We start from the raw sequence: 26,937 nt of genomic DNA, 5'->3' as shown, positions 1-26,937 counted from the left end.
ATGGCGGGGATGGCGGAGGCGCTGGCCAAGGAGCGGGCGGTGGCGCTGGGCGCCGGGCGCCACGACCGGGCTGTGCCCTACCTGGGGCAGCGCTTCGGGGCCCTGCGGCAGCAGTGCCTGCAGGAGGGGCGGCTCTTCCAGGACCCTTCCTTCCCCGCCGGCCCCACCGCCCTCGGCTACCGGGAGCTGGGGCCCCGCTCGCACAAGACACAGGGCGTCGTCTGGCGCAGACCCACGGTAGGGCGGCGGGGGAATGGGGGGATGCTCGGTAGCGTCGTTCCACAGCATCCCCCGGCTTCCCGCTTCCCCCAGCCCCTAAATTGGGGTGGATTGAGCCGTGCGGGGGCGGCGGTCGGGGCGCGGTGCTCTCGTTGCGTGCGGATGCTCCGGGCACCGCAGGGTCCCCTTTGCTCCGGGGACAGGCTGGCAGCGTGGCTGGCTCTGCCTGGGAAACAAACGAGTCACAAAAGTCGTTTTGTGCTCTCCATGCAGAACTCCCCGTGTGGACAGATGGCTTTGGGTAGCGCTTGGGGCTGTCCCTTCCGATAACTCTTTCCTTCAGCAGAGCCAGAGTTGACCACCGTGCGGTTTATTCCCGAAGCAGCCATGGGAGCCATGGGGTCTGGTGGACTCCGGGGTGCCTCCAGGCACTTCTGAAAGACCTTGGTGTGGTCAGTGGTGGGGAGGTAATGGCAGAGCAGTGTGTGCACTGTGCATGTGAAAATGCAGCGCACGTCCTGTGAAGTGAGCTGGCTGCACCCGAGCTTTGGTCACCAGCGTGATTCTCACTGTGCTTGCTGTGTCTGGAGCCCGCACCCGTTCCTGCCCCGCTCCATCTCTGTGGTGCTCGCTGCTGTGGTCAATGGTTTGGTTAATTTGCTGCAAGTGTGGCCTCGTTCCGTGCCTCACCTGCGGCCAGGTGTAATGCCGGGCTTGTTTTGTTGCCAGGAGCTGTGTGCCAACCCCCAGTTCATAGCGGGAGGAGCCACTCGCACGGACATCTGCCAAGGGGCCTTAGGTAAGGTGGGGCTCAAAGCTGAGTTCTCTGTGCAGGCCACCACGGTTTATACACGGCTGTGAATACCTCCTTTTGCATCCTCCCACCTCCATTCATTTCAAACCAGACCTTTCTCGCCTTTCCTTGGCATTTGCATGTGTGTGGTTACTGAGCACAGCCTCTCTGCGTGCACCAAGCAGGGGCGGCACACGCTGGTTTCCTGATGGATTTTCTGATCATGGCCAGCTCCTTTCATGTTCTCATCCATATCCATGTGCCTGAGAGCAGCCTGGCTCATTTCTGCATTTAACAGTCAGCTGTGTGCATAGCAGGACTTCCCTTTCCCCAGTGGGAGAGAGTTCTGCTGGGCAGGAGGACTCTCCTGAAACCTGGGGAGATGCTGTAGAGAGAAAAGAAGTTGTATGGGGGATTCCCAGCTCTCAGGGAAGACAAAACTGGGGTGTCTCAGGAGGGATGGGCCAGCCTGTGAGCCCTCTGCTTTTGCTAAGGCTTCTGCTCAGTTCGTGCAATGGCAGCCCCTTGGTGGGGCTCTCCAGGGAAGCTCTGGGAGCTGCAGGGAAGTACCAGGGGACAGTGGGGAGCAAATGGCTTAGCCTGGCTGTGAGGGCACAGCTATCCCAGTGTGGAAGCCTCTCTCCTGCCTTGCCTGACAGGAGGATGGAGGATGTCTGCATCATTTAGCTGGAGGATGTCTGCAGAGGTATGAGGAGAAGAACTAAAGTGAAATGAAAGCAGTAGTGGGCTCCTGCTCCATAGCTGTAGTGAGAGTAGTTTGGATTAGACAGACAGTGTGGTTGAGGGAGAGCTCTCCTGTAGGAAACATGACTAATATGAGCTGTGCTGTGCTCCTGCACTTGGCAAAGGAACCAAATTCTCTTTGTTTGCTTTCAAATATTCACCACACAGCCACTTCTTAGTTTCTAGTCCCACTGCTGCTATTTGCGGGTTCGTGTCCAAAAATGGAACCGGCAGAGAAGTTTATATTTTGTGCTTATGTTTTCATTCAGAAAAATATGGTTTCTAGGTTAGTGCTTTGACAACCAGATGCAATTTGTATAAAAAATCCATTACAGTGAAAATACTTAGATATGAACTTGGTTCTGCCCATGCCCCAATATCACTGGTGGTGTGGGTTTGGCAAAGTTGTTGCCATGTCACCAGCTTCCTTCCTTCCTGCGCTCTCTCCACCCTAGACCATGTCTCCCACCATGACTGCTTTGGCATGAAGCATGTCCCAGTGCTTAAACACACGTGCCAGACATCTGTTATCTCTTTTTATTGTGAAACTTTCTGGTATGAAGGTCTTCAAATTGAAGTTAAAGTTTACTGTAATGCCATTTCAACATCTGGCATTTCTGTAGAGATCTTAGTGGAGTCACTTAGTTGCTTTCTGCCTTCTGCTTTTCCAGCTTTTCTCTGCAGATGCTGTGGCAGCAAGGGCATGGGAATGAAAGATCTGAAGCTTCATTTTCAAGTTGTGAAATTGCTGTTGCTAATACCAAACTCTGTTTTTAAATTGATGAAAGCATTTGCTGCCCTAGTGCTCTTTGGAGCAGTCAGATGTTCTCATGGGGTTTATGGTATCACCAGAGGATATGAAGTGACTCACAGCTGGTATTTTTGTACTCTTGACTGAATCTGATTCAGAGGTTGTCAGTGCTCTTGTTTGTATCCCCTCTTTCACTGTCACTAAGTACTGCAATGACTCTCCTGTCTGTCTCATTAATCTGGGCAGGATTTTGGTCTTGTGTGACACTTGTTGATTAAAAATTAGATGCTTTTGATCTTATCTCTGTGTAGCCACTGAGTTCCAAAGAGCCTGGATGGAATCTCTGCTCTTTCACACAATGGGGCTGGCAGATGCACTGTACAAATGCTTTCTTTTTTTTTTTTTTTCTTTTTTTCCACTGCCTTATCTGACACCAGCATTTCTATTGAGAAATTTGCTTAAGCTTACATTTACTTGAGGTTTGTATTTACTTTGAATGTTCATGTCCCATCACATTTCAGGATGTTCTAGAGAAGATTGCACTGGAAGATGCCAGGTGCTTTTGGAAACCTGTACTTTTTATTATCCTGCTTCTTTTCTATGGGAAGCTTTTGTAGTCTCATTTATCCCCCAAAAGGCTTGATCAAAAAGCAACAGACCTGTGCCTATGAGGAGTTTCAGTGCTGTTGCTGAGCCCTTCAGAACTTCTGGGAGTGCTGCAGGGACAGATGGGGCATCCAGAGCACATCTGCATGGCAGCTTCTTGGCAGGGAATGTGTCACCAAACAGCTCAGCTAATGAGCAGGGTTTCTTTCAGCTCAGGAGTCTTTGGCCAGGTGCATAAATCTGTTCAATTGCTTTGGACCTGGACTATAAGAAACTGTGATCCATGTAAGGCATAGCTGATCATCAGTGCAGAAAAGGTTCTCCAAACACCAAAGTTCTGCCCCTTGGGATTTGGATTATCCTTTATTCTGGCCTTGTGAGGTTTTTGGGTTTTTTTTTGTTTTGGTGTGTTGTTGTTGGGTTTTGTTGGTTTTTTTGGTTTTTTTTTTCCTTAGGAGAAACTTTTGAAGGAGAGGATTTGGAGTTGGTTTTGCAGTATCAGACCTGCAAAGTCAGCGATGGTGTTTGGCTCCAAATGGCAGCACGTGGGATGTGGTGACTCATTACAGCTGAGGGGAGGTTCCAAAGCCAGAGAAGCCTGGTTCACCCTTAGCCACCTTTTTTTGGAGTGGATGTCACCATGGTATCACAACACTGGGGTGTAAACAGCACAGGATCTACCAGCTGCTGTTTGCATGCAGGTGTCTCCTCCTCACGTAACAAAGGTGTGAAAAAATAACAAATTGAAGAGGTTGAATTTCCCAAATCAGACCCTTGGTTTTCTCATGCTGACAGCCACTCCACTGCCAGTGGGTTGCCACAGCCTCGTGTTTGTAACCAGAAAACATTCTGGAGTGCTGTGGTATTAATTTAATTAATTAATAATTAAATTATTAATAATTATTTTATTAACTGTTGCAATTAAATTAAAATAAAATTAAATATTTTAATTATTTAATATCACAATTAATATTAATTAATTAACATAAATACATTCTGTAGCTGTTAATCTAAGACTGCTTTAAAATAATGATGACTCTGTGATTGGCAGAATGCACATTTTTCCTTTTACCCCATACTCTTACATGAGCTGTGCAGTACCAGAGGAGCTGCCTTTTGCTTACAGCCCTTCAGGCATTTGATGGGTGTGTTTTGTTTGCCTTTTTTTTTTCCAGAATAGTTAATTTTAAGCCCTTAGGGCTGTTTATGCTTGCCTTGCAATTACTTTTTTTTTTTCCCCAATGTTCTTCTTAGAGCTGGAGATTAGGTAAATGCAGAGATGGGTATATGAAAATTACAAGTAAAAAATTGAAAGCAGGAAAAAGTAAGCATGACAGGACAAAAAATAGCACTTCTTGTTAATAATATATGTTATAGATAAACTCACAGCCTGAGAATATTCCCTTTTCTGATAACCTTGTCCTGCCTACTGTTTGCTTACAAAAATTATTTATGATAAATGTAGCCTTGCTAACACTCCTTTCAGGCTCTAAGCAACCTTTCTGTCAGCCTCTCCTTGGACTTTCCTTCCCTATCAAAAGAAAATCACTGTCAAGAACCTTGCAGAAGCACCAGTTCTGGAAGTTCAGGCTATTTGGTAAATACCCTGCTCAAGCTTGCCTGGTGCTAAGATTCCAGGTAGAATCACAAGATCTGTTCTCATCCAGAGTTGGAATTATCAGGTGTTATTTTAGTGATGGCTGTTCACAAGGTAGAGATGAAATCCTGGCTGTTCGGCACTTTTAAGTGTGGAAACCAAAGGATGTTTTCCACATATGCTGCAGCTGCCTTTAAACCTCAGGGCCTTGCCCAGAGCTGTCAAAGTTAAGATTTGTGTTTGATTCCAAATTCTTGTTAGAAACCAGTATAAGCTTCAACAGAGATTTCTACAACAGTCTGTAATTTCAGTCTGCCTTGATGAGACAGCTGGAAAGTCAAGGAAATTCTTTATAAATTCTGCTTGTGGGCGTGGAGGTGCTCTGGAGGGTGTTTCCCCTGGAATTTCCTTGCTTCTTACCTCCAGGGGAAGCATGACTCAAGGATGTGTTACAGCACTGGAGTGCATGTTCACCATCTGGAGGTCTGATCAGCTTCTTGAGCAAGCCCTCCTGAGCTGCTGTGGCCATTTGGGTTGTTCATTTGCTCTCCCTGTGCTGCTCCCTGCCTGCCCAGCCCCTGCCCTGGCTGTGGAATAGAAATACTAATATTTCTTGGGAAGAACGGTGTGACAGCTGCCCTCTGAGCCAGACTCTTTCCTCCTGGCTCTGTCTTTCCCAGCAAACACCTTTGCAGTGGGTAGTGCTGCCTCTGGATGCAGCTCCCAGGGAGGAGGTCTCAGCTCCTTGAAGGAGGCTGTGAGAGGAGTCCCCACTTTGCAGGGCCAGCTGGATGTGCTGTGACAGAGCAGGGAGAGGAATTTCATCATTGCTTCATGGTCTGTCACAGGAGAGTAGCAAGGTGACTTTCCTGTTGGAAAACTTCTCTGACAGGCTGATTTTTCCATTCCAGTACAAGCAGCCAGAGGTGGGGCTGAAGGGGAAGTTTTATGTTCAGTTCTTCCCCTCCAGGTTGTGAAGCAGTAAAAGCACCTTAGGTTTTGAAATTATTCATTATTATTATGATTATTATTTTTCTTCTGCAATTTCACCTCTTCTACCTTTCCTGAGATGTGAAAAGAAGTGTGGGACAGATGTTGCTGCTGGGGGTCAGCTGTGCCAAGCCTGGAGGGAGCTGCAGGTTGTCCATGCTCCTGCTGGTGTTGTCCGAGCAGTGATGAATTTGGGCCTGAGTGATGCATTTGGACCTCCAGAGCTGCTTTAGAGTTCATTCACCCTGAGACTTTGTCCCATTTGGATCCCAGCTTCTCACCCACAAGCTTTTGAGCCTTTTCCCATGGCAGAGAGGTGGCTGTGTAGGGACTGCTGCTTGCTGACAGCCGTGGCAGGTTCACACATTGAAGCTGCAATGCTGCAGGACTCTCCTGTGGGATCTCTTGTGCAATATCAACTGCCCCCTGTTCACAAAGCAAGGGAACAGCAGATCTGGGGATGGTAACAAGGAGTTTTGTGTTGGGCTGTGGCAGTCAGGGCATCATCTTGTGGCATCCACATTCTCTGAACAGAGAGAGACTTAATTCTCCCTCCAAGGGATTTTCCTGGGGAAGGCAGCACAAGAGGCAGAAGAGAAAACAATTCTTATCTCTACTTGTTGCTCCTGTTGTTTGGCACATGTAGAATGTGTTGTGGGGATTGTTTACCCAAAGTGATTTGTTAATTGGACTCTGGTGAGAGTTGTTTGGATTGATTGACCAATTGGGTCAAAGCTGTGTCGTGACTGTCTCCAGACAGCCATGGGTTCTCTTTAATTTAGAATAATTTTTATATTATATATATATATATATATAATAGAATAAAAAATTAGTGTAATATAGCTCAATAAAGCATTTGTTCAGCCTTCTGAAATCATAGAGTCAGAGCACATGATTCACCACATTGGAGGTGCCCTGCATCAATATCATCTGGCTCTGTAAATCTCTGACCACCTCACCAATGGGCTGCAGGAGGCCCATGGCTGAGCAGAGAGGTGACTGCTCCGGAAAAGTAAAACTGGGCTCTGAAAAGAATTCCAGAAAGTAGAGGTGTAATGTTTACAGAGCTGAGGTCTCTTCCTCCCTCTGTGTGGCAGGAGATGGTGTGGAAAAACACTGTCCAGGCAGCCTGTGGTGTGCAGGGCTGGGCTGGTGGGTGTTGGCTCCATCCCAGGCAGGATGAGGAGGTGTGTGGGGCTGGGAACAGAGCCTGCCTTCAGGCCTTTCCTGGCTCTCTGGTGACTGTGCTGGACACCAGACATGGGACTAAACAGACAGGCCTGGAGCAAGAGCCTCAGAGATGTGTAAGGTGAAAGGAGCTCCTGTTTGCAGGGAGGCTGGCAAGAAACCTTAAAGGGAGCTTGCCTGCAGGACATGTGTCTGGATAACAAGGAACATGTTTATTAAACTTGTTAAAATAAACTTGTTTATTAAACTTTTCCCTTGGAGAAGGGAAAATAATGCAGCCTGTGCCTGAGAAAACACCTCTGAGGAGAAATTGCACCCCTAAGTACCAGTGTGTGCCCACAGGCTCTTTGCTTTTTCTCTATGCTGCTTCCTATCATACAGGCACCCCATTGAATATTAAGTTTTCTTTCAAACGGTGCCAGAATGAGTGATCACTGTGGTGGTAGGTCAGAAAAAGCTTGCTTTGACTTTTTTTTTAATGACTTTGGTCTTGAGGAAACACTTGCCTGGATCTGGAGGATATTTGATCTATCTGAGAGATAAAGTGATGGGATGGATAATCCTATCCCATCTGAGGGAATTATTGGTTATAATGCACAATCCTGATGCAGCGCAAAAACTAAAGTTTGAATAATGAATGCTGTCTGGTTTTTTTTATTTTCCTTTTCTTTTTACAGGAGACTGTTGGCTCTTGGCAGCCATTGCTTCTCTCACCCTGAATGAAGAAATTCTGGCCCGTGTTGTTCCCAAAGACCAGAGCTTCCAGGATAAATATGCAGGAATTTTCCACTTCCAGGTATGTGGAAAACAGCCTTTTCCTCTCAGTGCTATTGGGCAGGAGCCAATGTGGCTGGCTATGTATCCATGTGTGATGTTTCCTGGCATGGCTTTGTGGGATGTCGAAAAGCCAGACAGAAAAAAGGAGACATCTAAAAAGGGTGGTGGAAGGAACAAGGCCATTAAGCAAAGATCTGGGAGCAGGGGCTGCCTTTGTGGTCCTTCCTCCCTGAGGAAGGGTATGTGAGTATGTGCATCCCTGAACAGGGTGGGGTGAAGCTGGCTGGGGCGGGGGCATTGCTTTTCTCCAGGGACATCGACGTTCAAAGACAAATATGCCGGTGATGGGATGGTGATCATGCATCAGCATGGCATGGTGATGGATGTTTGTGCTCTCTTCCCTCAGTTCTGGCAGTATGGGGAGTGGGTGGATGTGGTGGTGGATGACAGGCTGCCCACCAAGAACGGGGAGCTGCTCTTCGTGCACTCGGCCGAGGGCGGCGAGTTCTGGAGCGCGCTGCTGGAGAAGGCCTATGCCAAGTGAGTCAGGGGCCAGGCTTCCCCCCACTCACATCCCCCACAGCACCCCCAGCTGCATGGTGACTGTGCATTCAGAGTGTCAGTCCGCTTGTTAGCCTTTGCAGCTCTGGGGTATCTCAGGAAATGGCTCTCTGCTGGGGTATCCCACAATGGCTCCTTTGGTACCGCTCTGTTGACAGATGCCTGAGACAAGGAGCCAAAAGCATTGGGTTTGTTGCTAGCCAAGAAAAGCAGCTCTTGGAGCTCATGGTGAGGCTGTTCTGGAGCAGCCTGCTGTCACCAGAGCCTGGGAAGCTCCATTTTGTGTGCTCTATGCACCTCTGAGGGCTTGGCAGCCGCCAGTGCTTCAGTGTGCAGAGCACATCAGTCCGTGTGCCCAGGTCTGTGCTCAGTGCTCATATCTGAATCTCCATTTTTGGGATGGCCAGAGAGGAGTTATGTCCTCCAACTCTACTATTTTGAATTGATTTAAGAAATTTAGATCTGTTGAAGTTCAGACCCGTAACTGTTAAAGGGATTTAAAGACTGTGGAACTAGAGAGGCAAATTGTTTGGTCTTAATTTTTTTTTAACATATTATTTTTTCTTCAGATAGCGTTCATTATTCCTGTCATTGATACGACTGAACCTGCAAGGTGTATGCATGATTGTTTAATATTTTGTGCTGGGTTTTCCAAGTACAGAGTTCTAAGAAGCAAAGCTGAATGAGCAGCAATGCTGTGACAGCTGGCACATTGAGTGCCTCTCCTGAAGGAAGGGGAGAGCAGGGAGCCTGATGGTTGTGTGTGTGTGAGAAGAAGAGAGCAGGGAGCCTGATGGTTGTGTCTGTCCTCCGTTTTGTGCAGGCTGAATGGCTCCTATGAGTCCCTCTCTGGTGGCACCACCACCGAAGGCTTTGAGGACTTCACTGGTGGCATTGCAGAATGGTACGAGCTGCAGAAGCCACCCCCCAACCTCTTCAAGATCATCCAGAAGGCACTCCAGAAAGGCTCTCTCCTTGGCTGCTCCATTGATGTGAGTTAGCAGGTTTATTTCTGGGCTCTTGCTGCGCACACAGGCTGGGGGTGGAGCTGTGCTGCACCTGCAGGAGCTGCACACAGCATGCCAGCCCCCTCTGCCTGTGGCTCCTTGCTCTGCCTTGTGCCTGAAGAATCTCACCCACAGCTGTGACTCAGACATGTGCCCTCATGGGGGATAGGCTGAAACTAAACTTAATTAGCTGATGTAAAAAATTCATTCCCTCCCTTGTGCTTCTTCCATGAGACCTTCTGCTGTGTGGCAGGTTGAGGGTAATGAATCACACAGGGAACTTGTCAGGGGTGCTGATGGGCATCTGTGTTCCTAAGAAAGCCTGGCAGCAGGATGGCACAGGCTGAGAGAGCTGCTGCTAATGGCTCCTGCAGTCAGGTGCTCAGAGGTGACAACGTCCATCCTTGCTGCAGCCTTTTTGTTGCACAAGTTGTACCTGAAATGTTCCCAAAAACTCTGGGCTCTGTTCTTGAAGCAGAGAAGCTCGAACTGTTGCCAGACCTTTGAAAGGTTTTATGGGAAGACACGTTGTCAGAAGCTGGACCCACATGGGAAAGAAAAGAGGAGTTTTGGCCCTGCCTTCAAGGACTCAGCATTGCTTTTAGCCTTACTGAAATGAGTCTAGGTATTGTTATTGTGATAATCACCCTCCTCCCAAATGAGATTGCATCTTAGTTATGTCTAAAGGGAAGGTAAATTGTTTACAAAAACTCCATTCATGATATAAATGTAAATGTTTCCTCCCATTTTTCAAGTTAAATCTGAGTCCCAGGAGAGGGAAGCTTCACAGCAGGAAAAGTGCTTGGTTAATGTCAATTTGACTTCATGGTATTTTCAAGGCCTGTTTTACTCGTTTGCATTTAGATAAGAATCTGACATCTGGGTTTTTGCCCCAGACTTATACAAATCCCTTGGGTGGGTGGGGGGGAGAGTAAATATATTATGTTGTTGATAAGTGCTGCCACTTTCTGGAGTGTAAATTAACTGTTGCTGAGTTTATCCTTGGCAAAAAATAAAAAGCTTGCAAAATCTTTCCTTCTCTTCTGTAAGAGAAATAGAGACACAGAGATTAAGCATTAAATGGAGAGTATGCTGTTGGGTAGTAATTGACAGCAGGAATCCTGCCTGCTCCATCCAATCCTCTCTGTTTAAGCTTCAAATATGCTTGTTTAGAGGTCACACACTTCTGAAATGGTGGAAAGACAGTGACAGCCAGATGTTTCATAGGTGGTTAAACATTCACTGTCTGGCAAGAAGTGACTTTTCTCTGCAGTGTTTAAAAGCTGGACTACCCAAGCAGTGGCTCTGAAAAATTGAGAGGGATGTGCCCTCAGGTAGGAATGGCATCCAAAGTTCAGCCTCTTCCCTTGCTGCCCTGCAGGGCAGATCCCAGGGCTGGGGAAAGGGACAGGAACGTCCCGCCCTGCTTTGGAGCTGCAGGGGTTGTCTTGACCCTGAAATTTGCTGGAGCTGGGTGTGATCCCAGTGGAGCCTCACGCCAGTCACTCCCTGTTTTTCTGCTGGTTCTTTGAGAATTTGGAGTTTATGGTGTGCATCCCCTTTGGAGGTGCACAAGAGTGGCTGCACCACATTGAGTGTTCTGGAGCCAGGAGGGAATTTTGCTGCAGTGCCAGGCTTCTGGTGTGCACCCCACGCCACAAACATGGCATATTCCCTGGGATCCCAGCACCACCCCACGTGCTGCTGTCCCCTCTCCCTGCTCTGTCGCTCTTGTGGCTGTGGTGCAGCAGCCAAGCCACTCCTGCAGCCTCCCAGCGAGCTGACAGCTCTGTTGGAGGGGGAAGCTTTGCTCTGCTGGATCCCCTGCCCATGGGAAGCTGCAGTCAGTGATGTCCTTTGCCCTGCAGATCACCAGTGCTGCAGAAACAGAAGCAGTCACCTCCCAGAAGCTGGTGAAGGGACACGCGTACTCGGTCACCGGGGCAGAGCAGGTAGGTGTGCCACCCCAGGCTGCAGCAGGGTCTGTGTGGGGCAGCCACAAACCCATCTTCAACACTGCAAATTCCCAAGTGTCACCCATTTTGCTGGATTGGGTTGTGAGTCTCTTCTTTCTGAAGGAATGCTTGATTAGTTGGCATGTTTTGGATAAACACAGATTTGCCTTCTTGGGTGTTTGACCAAAAAACAATCCCCTCTTATTCCATGAGCATGGCTATTTCCCAGTGAGCAGCTCTGTGCAGAAGGCATGCTGTCCTCTTCAGTGAACTTCTGTACAGCAGGCCACACTTTTTTTTTTACCTCAGAAGCGCAGCAAGAAGTGTCCTGAGCAAAAAAAAAAAAAAAAGTATTATTGTCCCCAGAGTGGTTGAGCAGCACATTTCAGCTGGGCTTGGTGTCCAAGCACAAGAGGCCTGCCCAAGAGTGGTGGGTGTCTTCACCAGTGGGTGACTGGTGAAGACAAAACAAAGGAAGCAGATCATGGCATCCTTCCATGTGTGCAGCAGGTTTTTGCTTAGTTCACTGGTAATTGTTTCTGAAATACTTTTTGAAAGTTCAGGGTGAGGTATAGAAAGCTGCTGACATGCTGTGCTGGTTTGTGGGTGTGCATTTGGTCTTCTTCTCACAGCAAAAGCAGGGAAGAGGGAGTTTGTTCACCTTAGTTCACAAGTGGGCATGATTTATCCAGGCTGCTCCTTTGGAGATCTTGAGTGCAGACTCTGTAAGGATATTTCATCTGGGGTGTCATCTCTGGACTGCAGAGACCTGCAGGTAACAAGAGGGGGGCTGAGGCTGCTGCTCTGTGGGGCACTGGTGTGGTCAGAGGAGTTGTGGCCAGTCTCAGTGTCCTGGCTCCTCTAACATATAAACACGGAGGTAAAAAGGCATTTGAATGTGAAGAGACAATTTGTATCTTAGTGATGTCTTTGAGAAATATCTCTGTACCTGCTTTTTTAGCTTTTGTATAGCAGTTTTACACTCCCTTTGCTTGTAAGCCTATCAAAGGTGATTTTTTAGCAGCACACATCAGACATTTTGGTTTTCATGGGCTTTGGTTTGTGCATGCTGTAAAACTTCTCTGGACAAGCCTGGCTGTGTGAAGCTCACTCAGAACCAGTTGCACTTTTGTCTTTTGGACCAAACGTGTGCATGTTGTCATGCCCAGCACTGAGATACTTGCTCTGTCACGTTTTTAATTACTGGAGAGGATGAGGGAGGGAATGTGGTGCTGAGTCCCTGGTGCCTCTCCATCCACTTCTGACCCCATCAGGTGAACTTCCGAGGAACTGTGCAGAAGCTGATCAGAATCCGAAATCCCTGGGGAGAAGTGGAGTGGACTGGGAAATGGAATGACAAGTGAGTCAATGGCTTCCTTGTTGCCAGTAGCCCTTTCCTGCAGGGTTGCAGTTGTGTTTTTGTGCTTTTCTGTCTGTTCCCTTCCTGAAATTCCTCTGTAAGTCCTGTCTGGATGTGGTGTTCACATGGAACTGTTTCAGAGAGAAGCATCCCCTTGCTGTCATCTCCCTGGTAGCCATCACAGTGTGTGGTGCCTTTCATGGAAATTACAGCCTTTGTGTAAGATGCAGAGATTTGGTTGGTGTATCCTAGAAAGCTCCCTGTAGTTTCTCCTTATTTAACAGCCTGGATTCAGTGGTGAGCTTCTGAAAACTCACTTTCTAAAAGGGCTTTAAAAGTCCATTTCTGCTGTTAGCCATGAAAGCTGGAGTTTAGTCACTTCTGTGGCTGGGCAGTTTTTATTCTGACTCTTCCTTTTTCTGTCTTAGTCCAGACACTTTCTCAAAATAACACTCTGTTTCTCATCCTTTACCTTGGATATTTGAGAAGTGAAGTATTTTATGTGCCAAGTGCATCTATTTTTAGTTCTGCAGTGATTTGAGAATTCTGGAACTACTAAAAGTCAGATCTTGTGCCAGAACAGCCACATGAGAGTTTCACCTTTCCCATGGGCTGTAGTTGTTGTGGGGTTCTCTTCCAGCTGCCCAAACTGGAGTGGTGTTGACCCTGAGGTGCGGGAGCGACTGACCAGGAGACACGAGGATGGGGAATTTTGGTGAGTGTCACATTCCAGCAGAAGGGAATTGTTGTATTTGTGGGGTGCCCTGTGGCATCTGACTCCATGTTCTTAGAAGGCTAATTTGTTACTTTATGATACTATATTATATTAAAGAATACTATACTAAAGTATGCTAAAGAATACAGAAAGGATATTTACAGAAGGCTAAAAAGATAATAATGAAAACTCGTGACTCTTTCCAGAGTCCCAACACAGCTTGGAATTGATTGGTCATTAAGTCAAAACAATTCACAGCAGAATCCAATGAAACAATCACCTGTTGGATAAACAATCTCCAAACATGTTCCAAAGCAGCAAAACACAGGAGAAGCAAATCAGATAATTATTGTTTTCATTTTTCTCTGAGGCTTCTCAGCTTCCCAGGAGAAAAATCCTGGGCCAAGAGATTTTTCAGAAAATAGGATGGTGACAGGGAATGTCAGCTGCTCTGCTTTTATTCATGCAAAACAACCTCTCCCAGTTTGTGTGCAAATTCACCGCAAGCCCTGGTGCTGAATCCCAGTGGAGGCAGGGAGGGAGGATGGACAAGGTGATGGAATGGGATGGAAAACCCTGCTGAGGAGAGGTTGCCAGTGGCATTTCTCCCACAGGATGGCGTTCAATGACTTCCTGAGGCATTACTCCCGCCTGGAGATCTGCAACCTGACTCCAGACACCCTGGCAAGTGACAAGTACAAAAAGTGGAGCCTGCAGAAGCTGGATGGCAACTGGAGGAGAGGAGCCACTGCAGGGGGCTGCAGGAACTACCCAAGTAAGAAAATGTGGAAACCTTCTACTTGTGTGCTTGTACTTTCTCTGGGAGCTTCCAGGAGATGGTTTGGGATGGCTTATGGGATATCTAGGACTAACCTCCAAAAAGTGTGGGAAATGTGGCTCCCTGATGAGGGTCTGTTGTGGTTGTAAAGGCTGGGGTGGGATTGGGCAGGGCAGTGCATTGGTTTTCTCTCTAACAGCTGATTTTGGCAGTCAGAGTTACATCTGTCACCTCTGACATGTTTAAATATCATCACGGTTGCTATCAAAGAAGCCTCTGAGTAGTTTGCTTAAATCCACTTCCCAGACACGTTCTGGACGAATCCTCAGTATTTGATCAAGCTGGAGGAAGAAGATGAGGACCCTGATGATCCTGAGGGGGGCTGCACTTTCCTCATTGGGCTGATCCAGAAGCACCGTCGGAAGCAGAGGAAGATGGGCGAGGACATGCACACCATTGGCTTTGCCATTTATGAGGCAAGGAAGGCTGACAAGGCTTGGGAGGAAAAGGGAAAATCTAATTTAATCTCTCCCATAAATGGGATAGTGCAGTTCCCAGACTGGGCTTTCCATCAGAACTCAGATGGGCTGAGTTGGACAGCAGCTGCAGCAAGGAGGCTGTAAAGAAACAAAAAGCTGCGTTGTGCTTGCTTAACCCCTGCCTCCTTTCCTGATGATGGAAAGGTCAGAGAGCCAGGAGTGAGAAAGAGGAGATGGGGAGAAACAGTAGAGAAATTGAGCCTACAATAAAAATCCTGGTGGGCTGCAGGGAGGAGATTCAGCAGGAAGCCACAACCAGCCTGGCTGTGGCTGTGCCCATGCTGCCCCAGGTGAGCCTCACCTGCCTCAGGGATGGAGCTGTGAGCTGAGCCAGCACTTGGCCTTGGGTGATGTGGGCTCAACACCTATCTTCCTCTCAAGCCAAGTCTTTTTTTCTTTTGCCTTTTTTTTTTTTTTTTTTTGCTTTTTCCCCCAAGAATGTGGCTGTCCTTGCTAAATAATGGTGAAAAGAAGATGGAGATGCCATTCACCATTCAACCAGCAAAATAACTCCTTTTCTCCCTGCAGGTGCCCCCAGAGGTATGTGCCATGGATTGGTGGTCAAGGTGCAGAGCTGGGGCTCAGTGGCTGGTGGGAAGAAGAGGTTCAGAGGATCCTACTTCCCTGCAGGACAACATGACTGCACAGAGTCTACAGTTATAGGCCATTGATTCTGGAAGGGGTCTTGAGATGATATTGCATTTTTAGAGTGTCCTGTATTGGGATAAGAGTGTTCAGTGCTGCAAAAACTCCCCAAAGCAACTCTTCTGTGGCTCTCCTCTCAGCCCAGCCCTACACTTGCTCCCCCAGAGCTGCTTTTTACAGGTTTGCACAGAGTTCATGTTTGACTCATGAATAATATTCCAAGGAGGTGTTTATATTCATTTCCCTAAGCACCACCTTTTTTGGTTTCTCTCTGTTTCTACCTGCAGGCAGCTAATAGTGCACCCTGGGGGTCACAGAGGGGTGGCAATGCAGCAATGCCTCTGAGCTGCTGTTCCTCAGAGCAAGGACTGAGGCTCAGCAAAACCCCTGAGTAACCCCATTACTGGGTTTTGCTGTCCCTGGGGGGGTCTGTGTGAAGCAGCTGGGGCATCCTGTGGCTCCTGAGGCTGTGCCCAAACCAGTGGTTTTTATGTAAAGTATGGTTTCATCAGGAAAAGAAATGGTGCTGCTGGTTAATTAAATTTCTTATGTACTTTTTAAATGCCTTAGCAGTACTCTGTCACTCACCCTAGTTGTCCAAATATTTCATTTCCATAAGAAAACTGATTCTCACTGTTCTTTACCCCAGAAGGTGAAGTTTTATCTCCCATTATGCAGCAGGTCTGACAGGTTTTTCAAATTCTTTCTTCATTCTTAAAAATCTGGGAGGGGAGGAAGGAGGAGGTTTCTGAAAGATGCACATTCCTGAAGCTGGCTTCTAGAGCTGAAGCAGCCCACCTGTAAGACTCTGCAAAAATAGTTCATTCTGGAAGATCACAGAATCACAGAATGATTTGGGTTGGAAAGGACCTTAAAGATCACCCAGTTCCAACTGCCTGCCATGGGCAGGGACACCTTTCACTAGATGTTTCACTCCAAATATCATTTTATTTCATTATTTTGGGGTTTTTTTATCCCTGGAGCCCTCCATGAGCAGGCTCTGCTCTGAGGCAGCCTGGCCTGGGAGGCAGAGCTGAGCTGCAGGTGGCACCAGGTCTGGGGACCAGAGGGACATGGCTCATGTGCCATCTCAATTTAAAGAAAAATGATTGGTGGAAGAATGTGCCCAATGTCTTCAGCCACCCATCATCATCTGCAAAACAAAAGCATGACCCAAATGATTTATTGCAATGATCTGCAAAATACATTTGCAGCCACATCTCAGGAGTGCCACTCCCTTTCTCTTCTTTTTCAGTTCTGACAAGCTGAATATATTGGCTTCAAGGACATCTTTTATATTTCCTTTTCCCCAGACATGTCTAAGCTATTTTAAATTTGTAATCGTGAACACATGCAGACTGTAGTGTTTGGTTTTTTTTTTCTCCCTTTCTTTGCTTTTCCTAAGTTTTCTGGCCAGACAAATATTCATCTGAGCAAGAACTTCTTCCTCACCAACAAAGCCCGGGAAAAATCCAATACCTTCATCAACCTCCGGGAGGTGCTGAACCGCTTCAAGCTGCCTGCAGGGGAATACATCATCGTGCCCTCCACCTTTGAGCCCGACAAGAATGGAGACTTCTGCCTCAGGGTCTTCTCTGAAAAAAATGCAAACTCCACGTAGGTAGCTTGTGGTGACCATATTACAGCAGTGGGCACGTGGGGGAGATTATTTATTTATTTATTTATTTATTTATTTATTTATTTATTATTGTTATATTATTATTATTATTATTATTATTATTATTATTATTATTATTATTATTATTATTATTATTATTATATTTTTTCGGTTTAAAATTTTATTTTTACTGTTTTTGTTATCCCAATTCCTATTTAATTAAAATTTTAAAGGCTTAGACATGTCACATCTTAAAGAGCAGCTGGGCTAAAGCCTGAGGAAGGGCTGTGGGCTCTTTTGGATTGAGTTGCCTTGATTCAAAGCAAGCAGAAGCCTTCCTCTGTCCTGTAATATTTTGCTGCATATTCCTGCAGCAGTGGGAAACCCAGGGTGTTTGTTGGATTGAATAATCCATTATTCAGCTTATGATGGGCCCTTAGGAGTTCTTGGGTGCCATCTGTAGGTCTGCTGCTCCCTCAGCATGAGACACATCAGAATTACTTTAGGGCTCTCACTTTTTTGCTGTTTTAAAGAAGAAATGACTAGACTAAAGTTTGATTTGTCCCCAAGAACCTGGTCCTGTACTAAGCAGGCAAAAAAAGACCCAAAGGTTGTGTGAGCCCCAAAATCCTGTCTGTGGCACTACAATTTGTAGTGTCTTTTCAAACTCTTGTTGCCACAGCTGGCAAAATACAACTTTCCCTATGCTATGCTGTGTCCATAGCTAATTAATCCAGTAATTTTTTTGAATGCTCACTGTTATTTCCATATTTTAAAAAACCTCTCTGTAACTGAAGCTTGAAGGAAAAGCATCATAAACATGACTTGTTTTGATTTTAATATTGATTTCTTTCTCTTTCTAGGGTGATAGATGATGAAATTGAAGGCAATTTTGATGAGGTACATCAAATGAAATGTTTTCAATTGAGATAATTTTGTTGTAAGGGGTTGGAGTGCCTATTCCTTGTGCAAGGTGATGTTTTCTATAGGCATTATCAAGAAATGTTGTCCCACTATGGGAAAATGGGAAAAGATCTTTCAATATCCATATCTGGATGTCAAGCAAATGGAAATATCCTCAGGAATATAATGGAAACGAGTGTTGTCCTTTATCTAGAACTTGGACTTCCCAGGCAGAGGTACATCTCAAGAATTAACTGGAGCCCCAGGAAATTCCCTTTGTTCTCCACGACTCCAGGAGTGCAGCTTTCAGCAGCAGGGCCCTTTCTGCATGTCATGCTGCTCCAGCAGTAACTAGTGGCTCACCATATGTTTAGTCTTGCTGGAGCTGGGGATGCTTTGCCTACTAATGCAGCTACCCCATGTGTACTGGGTGTTTTTTCCACCATTTACAATTGCCAGTATTTTGAGGTGCCCCTGAAAATAAAACTGAATAAAATCACAGTAAAAACTACTTTGTACCTTCAACAGTTGAATTTTTCACTAAGGGCAAGGAAATGCATTAAGTCTGTCTCAGGCAGAAACTTCCCCCCTTTTGACATTCTCTGTTTCTGTTTTTCAGACTGAGATCAGTGAAGATGACATTGAACCCAGCTTTAAAAAGCTTTTTGGGCAGCTAGCAGGAAATGTGAGTGTTTTTCTGGTAATATCTTACTGGCATCCTGGTGAGTGGGTGTCACATTCACATTCTCTGAAAAATCCCTTCGCCCAGGATTTTGCTCCTGGGAAGCTGAGAAGCCTCAGAGAAAAAGGAAAACAATTCTTATCTCATTTGCTTCTCCTGTGCTTTGCTCCTTTGGAATATGTTTGGAGATTGTTTCCCCACAGGTGATGGGGAATCCAATTGTTTCATTGGATTCCGGTGTGAGTTGTTTTGACTCTCTGGCCAATTGGGACCAAGCTGTGTCGGGACTCTGGAGAGAGTCACAAGTTTTCATTATTATCTTTTTAGCCTTCTGTAAGTATCTTTTTTGTATTCTTTAGTATAGTATAGCATAGTATTCTTTAATATAATATGGTATAATAAAATAATAAATTAGCCTTCTGAGAGCATGGAGTCAGATTCATCATTCCTTCCTGCCATGGGGGACCCTGCAAATACAATAAGTGGCTAAGAGAGTTGCCTCCCCCAGGACAGAGTTTAGTTCTTGTGCAGAGTCAGCTCTCAAGTGTGGGCATAGTTGTGCATCCCAGAACGTGTGCAGTCACCCACCTGCTCCCACAGAGGATTTGGGAGTGCTCCTGGTGAACAATCTCTGCTCCTTTTGAACTGTGGGCTTGACTTTTATCTCTGCAGGGCCCAAATTTTGTCCTTGGGCAGAGCATATGGCTGGGCTGGGCTTCTCCCCAGGCTGCTCTTGCCTCGGGCACACCTTGCTGCTGGGTGTGCTAATCTCTATTAGATTTGCAGGGATCCCCGTGGCAGGGAGGAATGATGAATCTGACTCCATGTTCTCAGAAGGCTAATTTATTACTTTATGATACTATATTATATTAAAGAATACTAAACTAAACTATAGTAAAGAATACAGAAAGGATACTTACTGAATGCTAAAAAGATAATAATGAAAACTCGTGACTCTTTCCAGAGTCCCAACACAGCTTGGCCCTGATTGGCCAAAGAGTCAAAACAACTCACACCAGAATCCAATGGAACAATCACCTGTGGGTAACCAATCTCCAAACACATTCCACATGAGCACAACACAGGAGAAGCAAATGAGATAAGAATTGTTTTCCTTTTTCTCTGAGGCTTCTCAGCTTCCCAGGAGCAAAATCCTGGGTGAAGGGATTTTTCAGAGAATGCCACAAATCTCTGGGAACTGGTGGTGCTCCTGGGAATGGGAGGAGGTGGGGAGAGCTTCCCACTTGCTTCCATTCAAGGGAGCTGAACTCGAAGGGGTGTTAGAAATTGGCCAGCTTACCCAAAGGAGCTCAAGGTGAGAAATTTGTTTTCCTCTTTTCCACAGGATGCAGAGATCTCTGCCTTCGAACTGCGCAGCATCTTGAATAAAATCCTGGCTAAACGTGAGTGCCTTCCTCCACCAGCAGCTTCAGATGCCACCAGCAGGTTTCCACAGTGGCTATGGGGGCACAGAGGGCACTGCTGACCTGGGCAGGGTCAGAGCCTGGGCTCTGCCCCAGACCTGCTGCTTGGTTCTCCATATGGCCACGACCATGTGCTCTCTCTGCTGCTTCAGGGGGGCTGCAGAAACGCTGGGGCTGTGCCAGCCCAGAAGGTGTCTCACAAGATGTGTGCTTTGGCAGGGTACAGATGGGTGTCTTTTATCCCAGCATCTGCCACTGGGAATTGGCTGCCAGGAAGAGGGGTGGATTTGAATAATCCATGACAATAATCAGAAGAGATATTGCTGCTGTTTTGGAATTGAACCACCCAGGAGTGATTCAAGCAGTAGCCCAGCCAATGGTCTGGGGTGTCCCTAAGGAGGACAAGGAGAAAGAGAAGCTTTTAAACTCTGGGCTTCCGTTTCTGTGAAGAGATTCCTAGCTTGGCTCTGCATTATTTTACTTCCTGCTAAACAGTGCTCAAGATACAAGTGCTTGGAGAAATAAGTGTCTCTTTAATTTCCAGAGTGAAATCTTAGCAGGTGGTCAGGGCTGTGGTGCAGCAGCCAGTAACCAGCAATGGGCTGTTGCTGGCTACCAAGCTTGGCTTCATCTTCAGCCTTTGATGAAGCCACCTCCTGCTGATCTTCATAAGCTGGAAGCCCATGTTGCCCACAGAAGTCCACTTTGCAGGCAGACAGTAAGAGCAGCAAAGCTTTTGTCTCTGTCTCTTGCTCCTGCAGCATGCTTACAGACCAGATTACTCAGGCTGTTTGCTTGGGGACACATCCCAGCTCCAAGGATGGCACCATTGGGAGCAAATAAAAGCTGGCTGGAGAGCTCATGAGCTATTTAGGAAGGTGCTGTGGTACAGCATGCAGTGATAATCCTGTCTTTTGCTCTTTCTTTACAGGCCAAGATATTAAATCTGATGGCTTTAGTATTGAGACATGCAAAATAATGGTTGACCTGTTAGATGTATCCTTTAAAGCTCTTCCTAGATGACATTCCCCTTCCTGTGCCAGCTGCCCCTGCTCCCTGGTGGGTCCATCCTGGTGTACTAATAGCTCCTGAGGTGGAGAAGCTGGCTTTACCCTGATTCCCCTAGGAAAACCACTCCCTTGTCATTGTAGTTCAGAGGTGTGTTATCCCAGGCAGTGGGAAAATCCACTATCAAAGTCTGCTTGGAAGCCTTCCCAGTTGTTGGGTGTTCTGGTTTAGCTGGGGACAAAGTGATGTCTGTGCTGGGAAAAGGCTCTCAGCATGGTGAGGATGGCCTTGGTTGTTTCACCTCTCTATTATCTGGCTGGAGTTGGTAAGAGCATCACAAAGCCACAGGGACTTAGCAAATGGAAAATGAGGGACACAAATATAGTGGTTTGTTTTGACATGCCATACAGGAAGCAGAGACTATGCAGGATTTTAGGAACTGTTACTCCAAAGATACAGGCAGAAGTGTAGGATGAAGGCTCAGGTCTAAGAATAGTTGTGTTCAGCTTCTCTGTGCAGTGGGAGTTGAACTGCAGAGTTGGAAAAAGGGAAAATTACCAACACAAGGTGATACTTTTCTGTAATTTGGTGTAAAATACAGCAGCCCACAGGCACTCCATGGCAGGTGTTGGAGCAGTGCCATGCCCAGATTCTTTTGTTAGCTGTTTGCTCAAGAGCTGAAGGTCCCCAAATAGCAGGCTTGGCTGTGGCTTTTCCTGTTTAGAACCCAGACCCAGGACTTGTGCTCCAGTAACTGTAGGTGTTGAACCCACTATGCAGAACAAAATGGAATCATCCTGGCTCGTTCATATTTGTAGTGGAAAGACAGAGACCTGAAGCAGGGGTGCAGAAAGTGCTTGTGAGCTGGTCATGATTTAAATTAATGATCTTAATGATTTAGAAAGATAGTTTGCACAACAATTGTGTATTCAACAGGATGAGTCCTGGGGAGAGGACAAGTCTTTCAGAGAGGACTTGAATCCCTCTTCTGTTTGCAATTTTTTTTAAGCCATAACTGCCCATGCAAGTAAACCCAGCAGAGGGAGAGGAAACCCCTTTTTCTTCCCTCTGAACAAACTTCCTTAACTCAGAGAAGAATGATGGGAGTGGCAAACTGGGACTGAAGGAGTTCCACACCCTCTGGACAAAGATTCAGAAATACCAGGTAAAGCACAACCCCTCTGGGAGAACAATCACACCTAGAAGTGGCTGTAGACTGATTTGTGCCATACAATGTGCACAGTCACCTTTCCCAGAGCAGAGACTCTGTGTCTGTAGTCCCCCAGGTTTTGTCTTTATCTGCTCTGGCTACTGCATTAAAAAAACTTATATAAATTTCTTTTAAAAGTGACTTTAAAAAGTAAGTACCAAGTCCTTCAGATCAATGTTGCAAAGTGCTTTAAGGCTGCATTTCAAGATGTTTCACTTCTGCCAGAGGCCAAACCACGCTCTGCATTATTATCAAGGTTTCCCTTTGGGTTTTGTGTTTTGCAGAAAATTTACAGAGAAATTGATGTGGATCGATCAGGTACCATGAACTCATATGAGATGAGGAGGGCACTGGAAACAGCAGGTATTTATATTGATCTGTCTATTCTTCTCTTATAGGATTCCATCAGTTTCAAGCAGGGTTGAGAGATGCTCAGAGCCATACAGTCCCATCTTAACTTACTGAATTTTGGGCACTCTGGAGCCTTCCTCTCCTGCCACCACGCAGGATCAGGCATTTCATTTTGTACCTTTGTTTACTCTTTGGAAATAGTCTTTAAAAGTCCTTAATGGTCTTTAAGAGTCTTTTAAATCCTTGGCATTGTATTTCCAGGGTTCAAACTGAACTGTCAGTTACATCAGGTCATCGTGGCTCGTTTTGCTGATGAGGATCTCGTCATTGACTTTGACAACTTCGTGCGCTGCTTGATTCGGCTCGAAACCTTGTTCAGTGAGTGCACCCTCAGTAACCAGGCAGGCTCTGCTGCCTCGGGATTCCAGCAGGAAAACTGTCCATGAAGCCCAGGATAAGGTGCTCAAACAAATTCAAAGCTGAGATGTTAATCTGGCTTCTCCTAGATCCAGGAATCAGTCTTTTAGGCCAGGCTGCTGAACCACAGAGAGTCTTCCCTGTAAACAACTCTTCTATTGATTAAAAATTTTAAAAATACTAGAGAGCAATTAAAAATGTTCAGTCTTGCTCCTGCACAATGATTTTGACTGATTTGGAGTGTAGGCCATTGTCAAGTTTTAGATGCTGGGACTAAATTCCTTATTGATCCTGAAGCACAAAGAAAGGGAAGACTTTCAAATTAGTTCCTGTATTTACCCTTGTCTGTCATCTCTCTCCAACCACAGAAATGTTCAGAAAACTGGATACTGAGAAAAGTGGGACAATAGAATTGAACCTTGTTAATGTAAGTTCATTTAGCTCTAAAACATTTGTTTTAATTTGGGGGGGGGGGGGGAAATGTAGAGTCTGACTGAGGATGGCTGGTTTTAAGTACTCACATTTGTGCTGGATTTATCTACACAAGCAGCCTCAGAGAGGTTAACTTTTAAAAATGTACCTGCATCACAACATATTCTCTAACAGACACAGTTACTTGCACCAGAAGCCCTTTATCCCTTTGCTGGCTGTAATTTTGGCTTCTTCCCTACTTTTTCTGTCCACAAACCAAAATGTAGGTGCAGCTGTGTAGGCAAGACTGACAGTCTTGCTCACATCTGTTTTTCTTTCTGCCTTTCATGTGTGCCCTGTAGAAAGGACTAAGTTTGGAGAAAAGTACCCTCCTACGTGTGTCTGACTTGCTTATTACCTGAACATAACTTTATTTCTGAACCTAAGAATCCCAAAACTCTGATTTAAGTGAAATATAAATTTCAAACACTCAGGAAAGATTCTAAAATTACTTCTGTAACAACGGGCTGACTGTATGCTAGAAATGCAACTATGCATGCTTGCTACAGGTCTTTTCACTAAATTTAACCTTGTTTTCCTCTCTCTTGTTACAGTGGCTGTGCTTCACTGTCATTTGAGCCACGGGCATCAGCCTGAGACCTCAACCAGAGCATGGTCAGGTGAAGATAATCAAGCTACATACAAGTAATATGCAAACATGAATGTGCCTTAACTTACACAAAGCAAGCAGATTTTGCATGCAATTGTAAGAAGAAACGCATTCTACTTCCACAGAAGAACCTGCAACCTCATTTTTATGGGTTTGACAGTCTGTACCTAATATCATACAGCCTCTGGACAAAGGCTTTAATTTAGTATCAATCCTCAGTGCAAGTTTTGAAAACACTGCTTTGCTAATATCTTTGTATTTAAGGCATTTTACGGGACTTCGGGAAGAAAAGCTCATTATAGCTTGACAATATGGTTTTAAAAAGTGCTTTTTGAACAACATCCTGCATATCTGAAATTAGTAAAGACATAGAAATGCATATCTAAACACCTGTACTCAGAGATAGTGCCCCAGCACTATCCTAGTTAAATATTCTTTAAAGAATTTTAATAGCAAGTACATCTGTTACCAAAGTGAGCATTGATGTGCCTGGAGCAGGGGGCTGTTGGCAACAAGATTTTTCCAAGAGAAAGCCCATGCTTCCAGGTGGCATCTTGAGTTCCTGTATCTTATTTATCTTCCTTTGCAATACAAGAAAGTATTTAAATTAAAAAAAAAAAGTAGAAATAAAATTTGCCAGACTGTTATTTCTGCTGAAAATAAGCACTTTTTAGTTTTTTCTTAGAGATAGATCCTCACAGTGCACATGCAGAGCCTTTTGCTTTGAGGAACAGAAGTTGCTGCCCTTTAAAGGGGAAAACCAGCATGCTGGAGCTGATTGTGGATGTGTGGCAGTTAATGAAATGTTAAATAAGCTGGTAATTTTACAGACTCATGCTTGAACAGCCAAAGGTCTCTAAGATAGATAACTGATACTATATACCCCACACTCAATGCTGCTGCCTTTAGCTTCCCCACCTGAGGAACTGTGGGGAAATTTCTTCCTTAGAAACTAATTGTTCCTTATAGGCACCTTTTCAGAAAGCAGTAGGACTTACCTAGAAGGCACTTTCTAAATACCCTTAAGGAATTATTTGCTCCTCTGTTAAATACTGTTCACTATCAAATTATTGCCAAATAGAAAGAAAGAAAGGAGAGCTCTGTAGGAAAGGCTTTACTTGGAAAATACTTGTGCCAAGTTGGGTTTTTTCCTTGAGTATGTCCCTTAGCTTTGACGTTTAACAATGTGTCACTAGCAGATTCATCTCAATATTAAATGCACAAATTTTAAAAACCTACCTTGAATGGCTGGGGGAGGAGGGGTTCAGATTAATAGAGAAAGTAGCTGAAAATTAATGTAATGTACAACAACAGTGTGTCTTACTAGTAACATTTCTAATAAAAATCACTATTAAAATACCCAGAGTTAAAGCATAAGAGGAGACAAAAGTTTAATGGTGAAGTAACAAGAAGAGTAAAAACAAGTACATTGTCAAGGACTACAGAAAGTTTCTACACTTAGTCTTCAAAGTACAAAATACAATAAATACATGAGGCTCTTTGTAAAAAGAGGAATCTAAAACTACATTTCTGTTACAGCACATGATATTTTGAATACATAAAATTTCTAAGATGCTACAGCTTTTTTAAAAGTTATTGCTTAATGGATTGGTCATGTGGTTGTCACTCTTCAGATGTACTTCAGTTTTTTTAGCTTCTTTTAACAAACATTCTGCTTCCAGCAATAAGCAGTTGGGTGCTGTGCACACACTTCAATTTCTCCCATCTGGAAAAAGCCTTGGGACAAATTTGGACAAAGCCAAGTTGTCTGTTTCATGATGATTCCTTCAATGGCAATTTCAAAAGGTCCTTGTATTTAATGCAGAAAAGAAGTGAAACTCTCTTCTGCCATGTTTGAAGACAGCTGGGTGGGTACTTGAACATAATGGCTTGATTTGACCAAAGGCAGCAGAATTTCATTTGCTTGTAAGCATTATTTCATCTTGTACAATGCCCTCATCCATTTGCTAATGCATCAATCCTTCATTTGTTTTCAGAGCACATTTTTCATAGCTTTCAAATTACATTGTCATTGAAATAAGTCTCATGATATTGGAACCAACACAAAATCGACTTTTTTTCCTGTAAGTTATCCATGATTAGTACTTCAAGAATCTGGCTTCTGTACTATTTCATGCCAAGCTTCTTTGTCTAGGTTTAATCCTTGGATACAGCTGAGGGTAAAACAGAAATGAGATTTAAAATTTTAGTACTTTAAAAGGTTGCTTTTTTAAAAAGAAAAATAAAGGAACAAAAAACCCCTCTCTTTGGTGCTACAATTCTAATGTAACCCATAGTAGCAATGGTTATAAAAAACACCCAGGGCACTGACAAATATGAATTTAGCAGTCTTAGACAAGCTTAAAAAATACTAACAGTGTCAGTACAAAAGGAAGATATTGAACAGCACATAATTGAGTACTTCCAGCTCTACCCACATGGGTGAGCCAGGAAAAACACGTGGCTTTGTAAGTAAAGAGACTTCTGTGTTCAGTGAACTGTGGGATTGTTCCCTGTTTTATAAAAGGGACCAGAGAGGTGAAGTCTGGTTTGCTTTCTCTCACCTATCAGCTTTTATGGCAGTATTGCTTTGGGCAAGCTGGAAACATCTGTCTGCAGAAGGATTATGGAAGTGGAGGACTTTTAGAGAGTGGAGGAGGGTGTGTGGCCAATTCCATGAATGACCTGCCCAGCAGGAAACTGGTCCCTGCCAGCCTGTGGTCCCTGGGCCATGTGCTGGTCACACACACACACAGGGGTGCAGGGGAAATCTCACAGGACACAGCCTGGGACAGCACACAGCAGGGACAAGTGTGGCATTCACATTCTCTGAAAAAAAATCCCTTCACCCAGGATTTTTCTCTGGGAAGCTGAGAAGCCTCAGAAAAAAGGAAAACAATTCTTATCTCATTTGCTCCTCCTGTGTTGTGCTCCTTTGGAATGTGTTTGGAGATTATTTACCCACAGGTGATTGTTCCATTGGATTCTGGTGTGAGTTGTTTTGACTCTTTGGCCAAG

At 45.2% G+C, this 26,937-nt stretch overlaps 2 protein-coding genes across 2 annotated transcripts in view; one reads left to right on the top strand and one right to left on the bottom strand.

Moving 5' to 3' along the window:
* On the top strand, positions 1-26,185 carry CAPN2 (calpain 2). Its single transcript, XM_066547897.1, has 22 exons — positions 1-500; positions 563-686; positions 949-1,018; positions 7,566-7,684; positions 8,072-8,205; positions 9,050-9,218; positions 11,102-11,185; positions 12,463-12,548; positions 13,189-13,263; positions 13,878-14,038; positions 14,348-14,517; positions 15,109-15,120; positions 16,631-16,842; positions 17,707-17,743; positions 18,366-18,431; positions 19,774-19,831; positions 20,784-20,848; positions 21,957-22,025; positions 22,355-22,433; positions 22,683-22,799; positions 23,207-23,265; positions 23,864-26,185. The coding sequence occupies exons 1-22, from the start codon at positions 1-3 to the stop codon at positions 23,885-23,887; spliced, it is 2,490 nt and encodes an 829-aa protein (XP_066403994.1). The 3' UTR covers positions 23,888-26,185.
* Positions 25,286-26,937, bottom strand: part of TP53BP2 (tumor protein p53 binding protein 2) — a 35,587-nt gene continuing 33,935 nt past the window's right edge. The window contains exon 17 of the mRNA XM_066546227.1: positions 25,286-26,093. Coding sequence (XP_066402324.1) covers positions 26,052-26,093 — 42 coding nt within the window. The 3' untranslated portion in view covers positions 25,286-26,051. The remainder of the gene's footprint in view (positions 26,094-26,937) is intronic.

This window comes from Molothrus aeneus, chromosome 3 (assembly GCF_037042795.1).
Source record: "Molothrus aeneus isolate 106 chromosome 3, BPBGC_Maene_1.0, whole genome shotgun sequence".
Taxonomy (NCBI): domain Eukaryota; kingdom Metazoa; phylum Chordata; class Aves; order Passeriformes; family Icteridae; genus Molothrus; species Molothrus aeneus.
Note: the sequence above shows the minus strand (reverse complement) of the source record. Positions and strands in the feature narration are given on the sequence as shown.

Excerpts from the sequence above, each read along its gene's own strand:
- CAPN2 (XM_066547897.1), top strand. The coding sequence starts at position 1 with ATGGCGGGGATGGCGGAGGCGCTGGCCAAGGAGCGGGCGGTGGCGCTG. Across the intron at positions 16,843-17,706 it reads GAAAAAAATGCAAACTCCAC|GGTGATAGATGATGAAATTG; the intron begins GTAGGTAGCTTG and ends TTCTCTTTCTAG. Across the intron at positions 22,026-22,354 it reads CAAAGATTCAGAAATACCAG|AAAATTTACAGAGAAATTGA; the intron begins GTAAAGCACAAC and ends TGTGTTTTGCAG.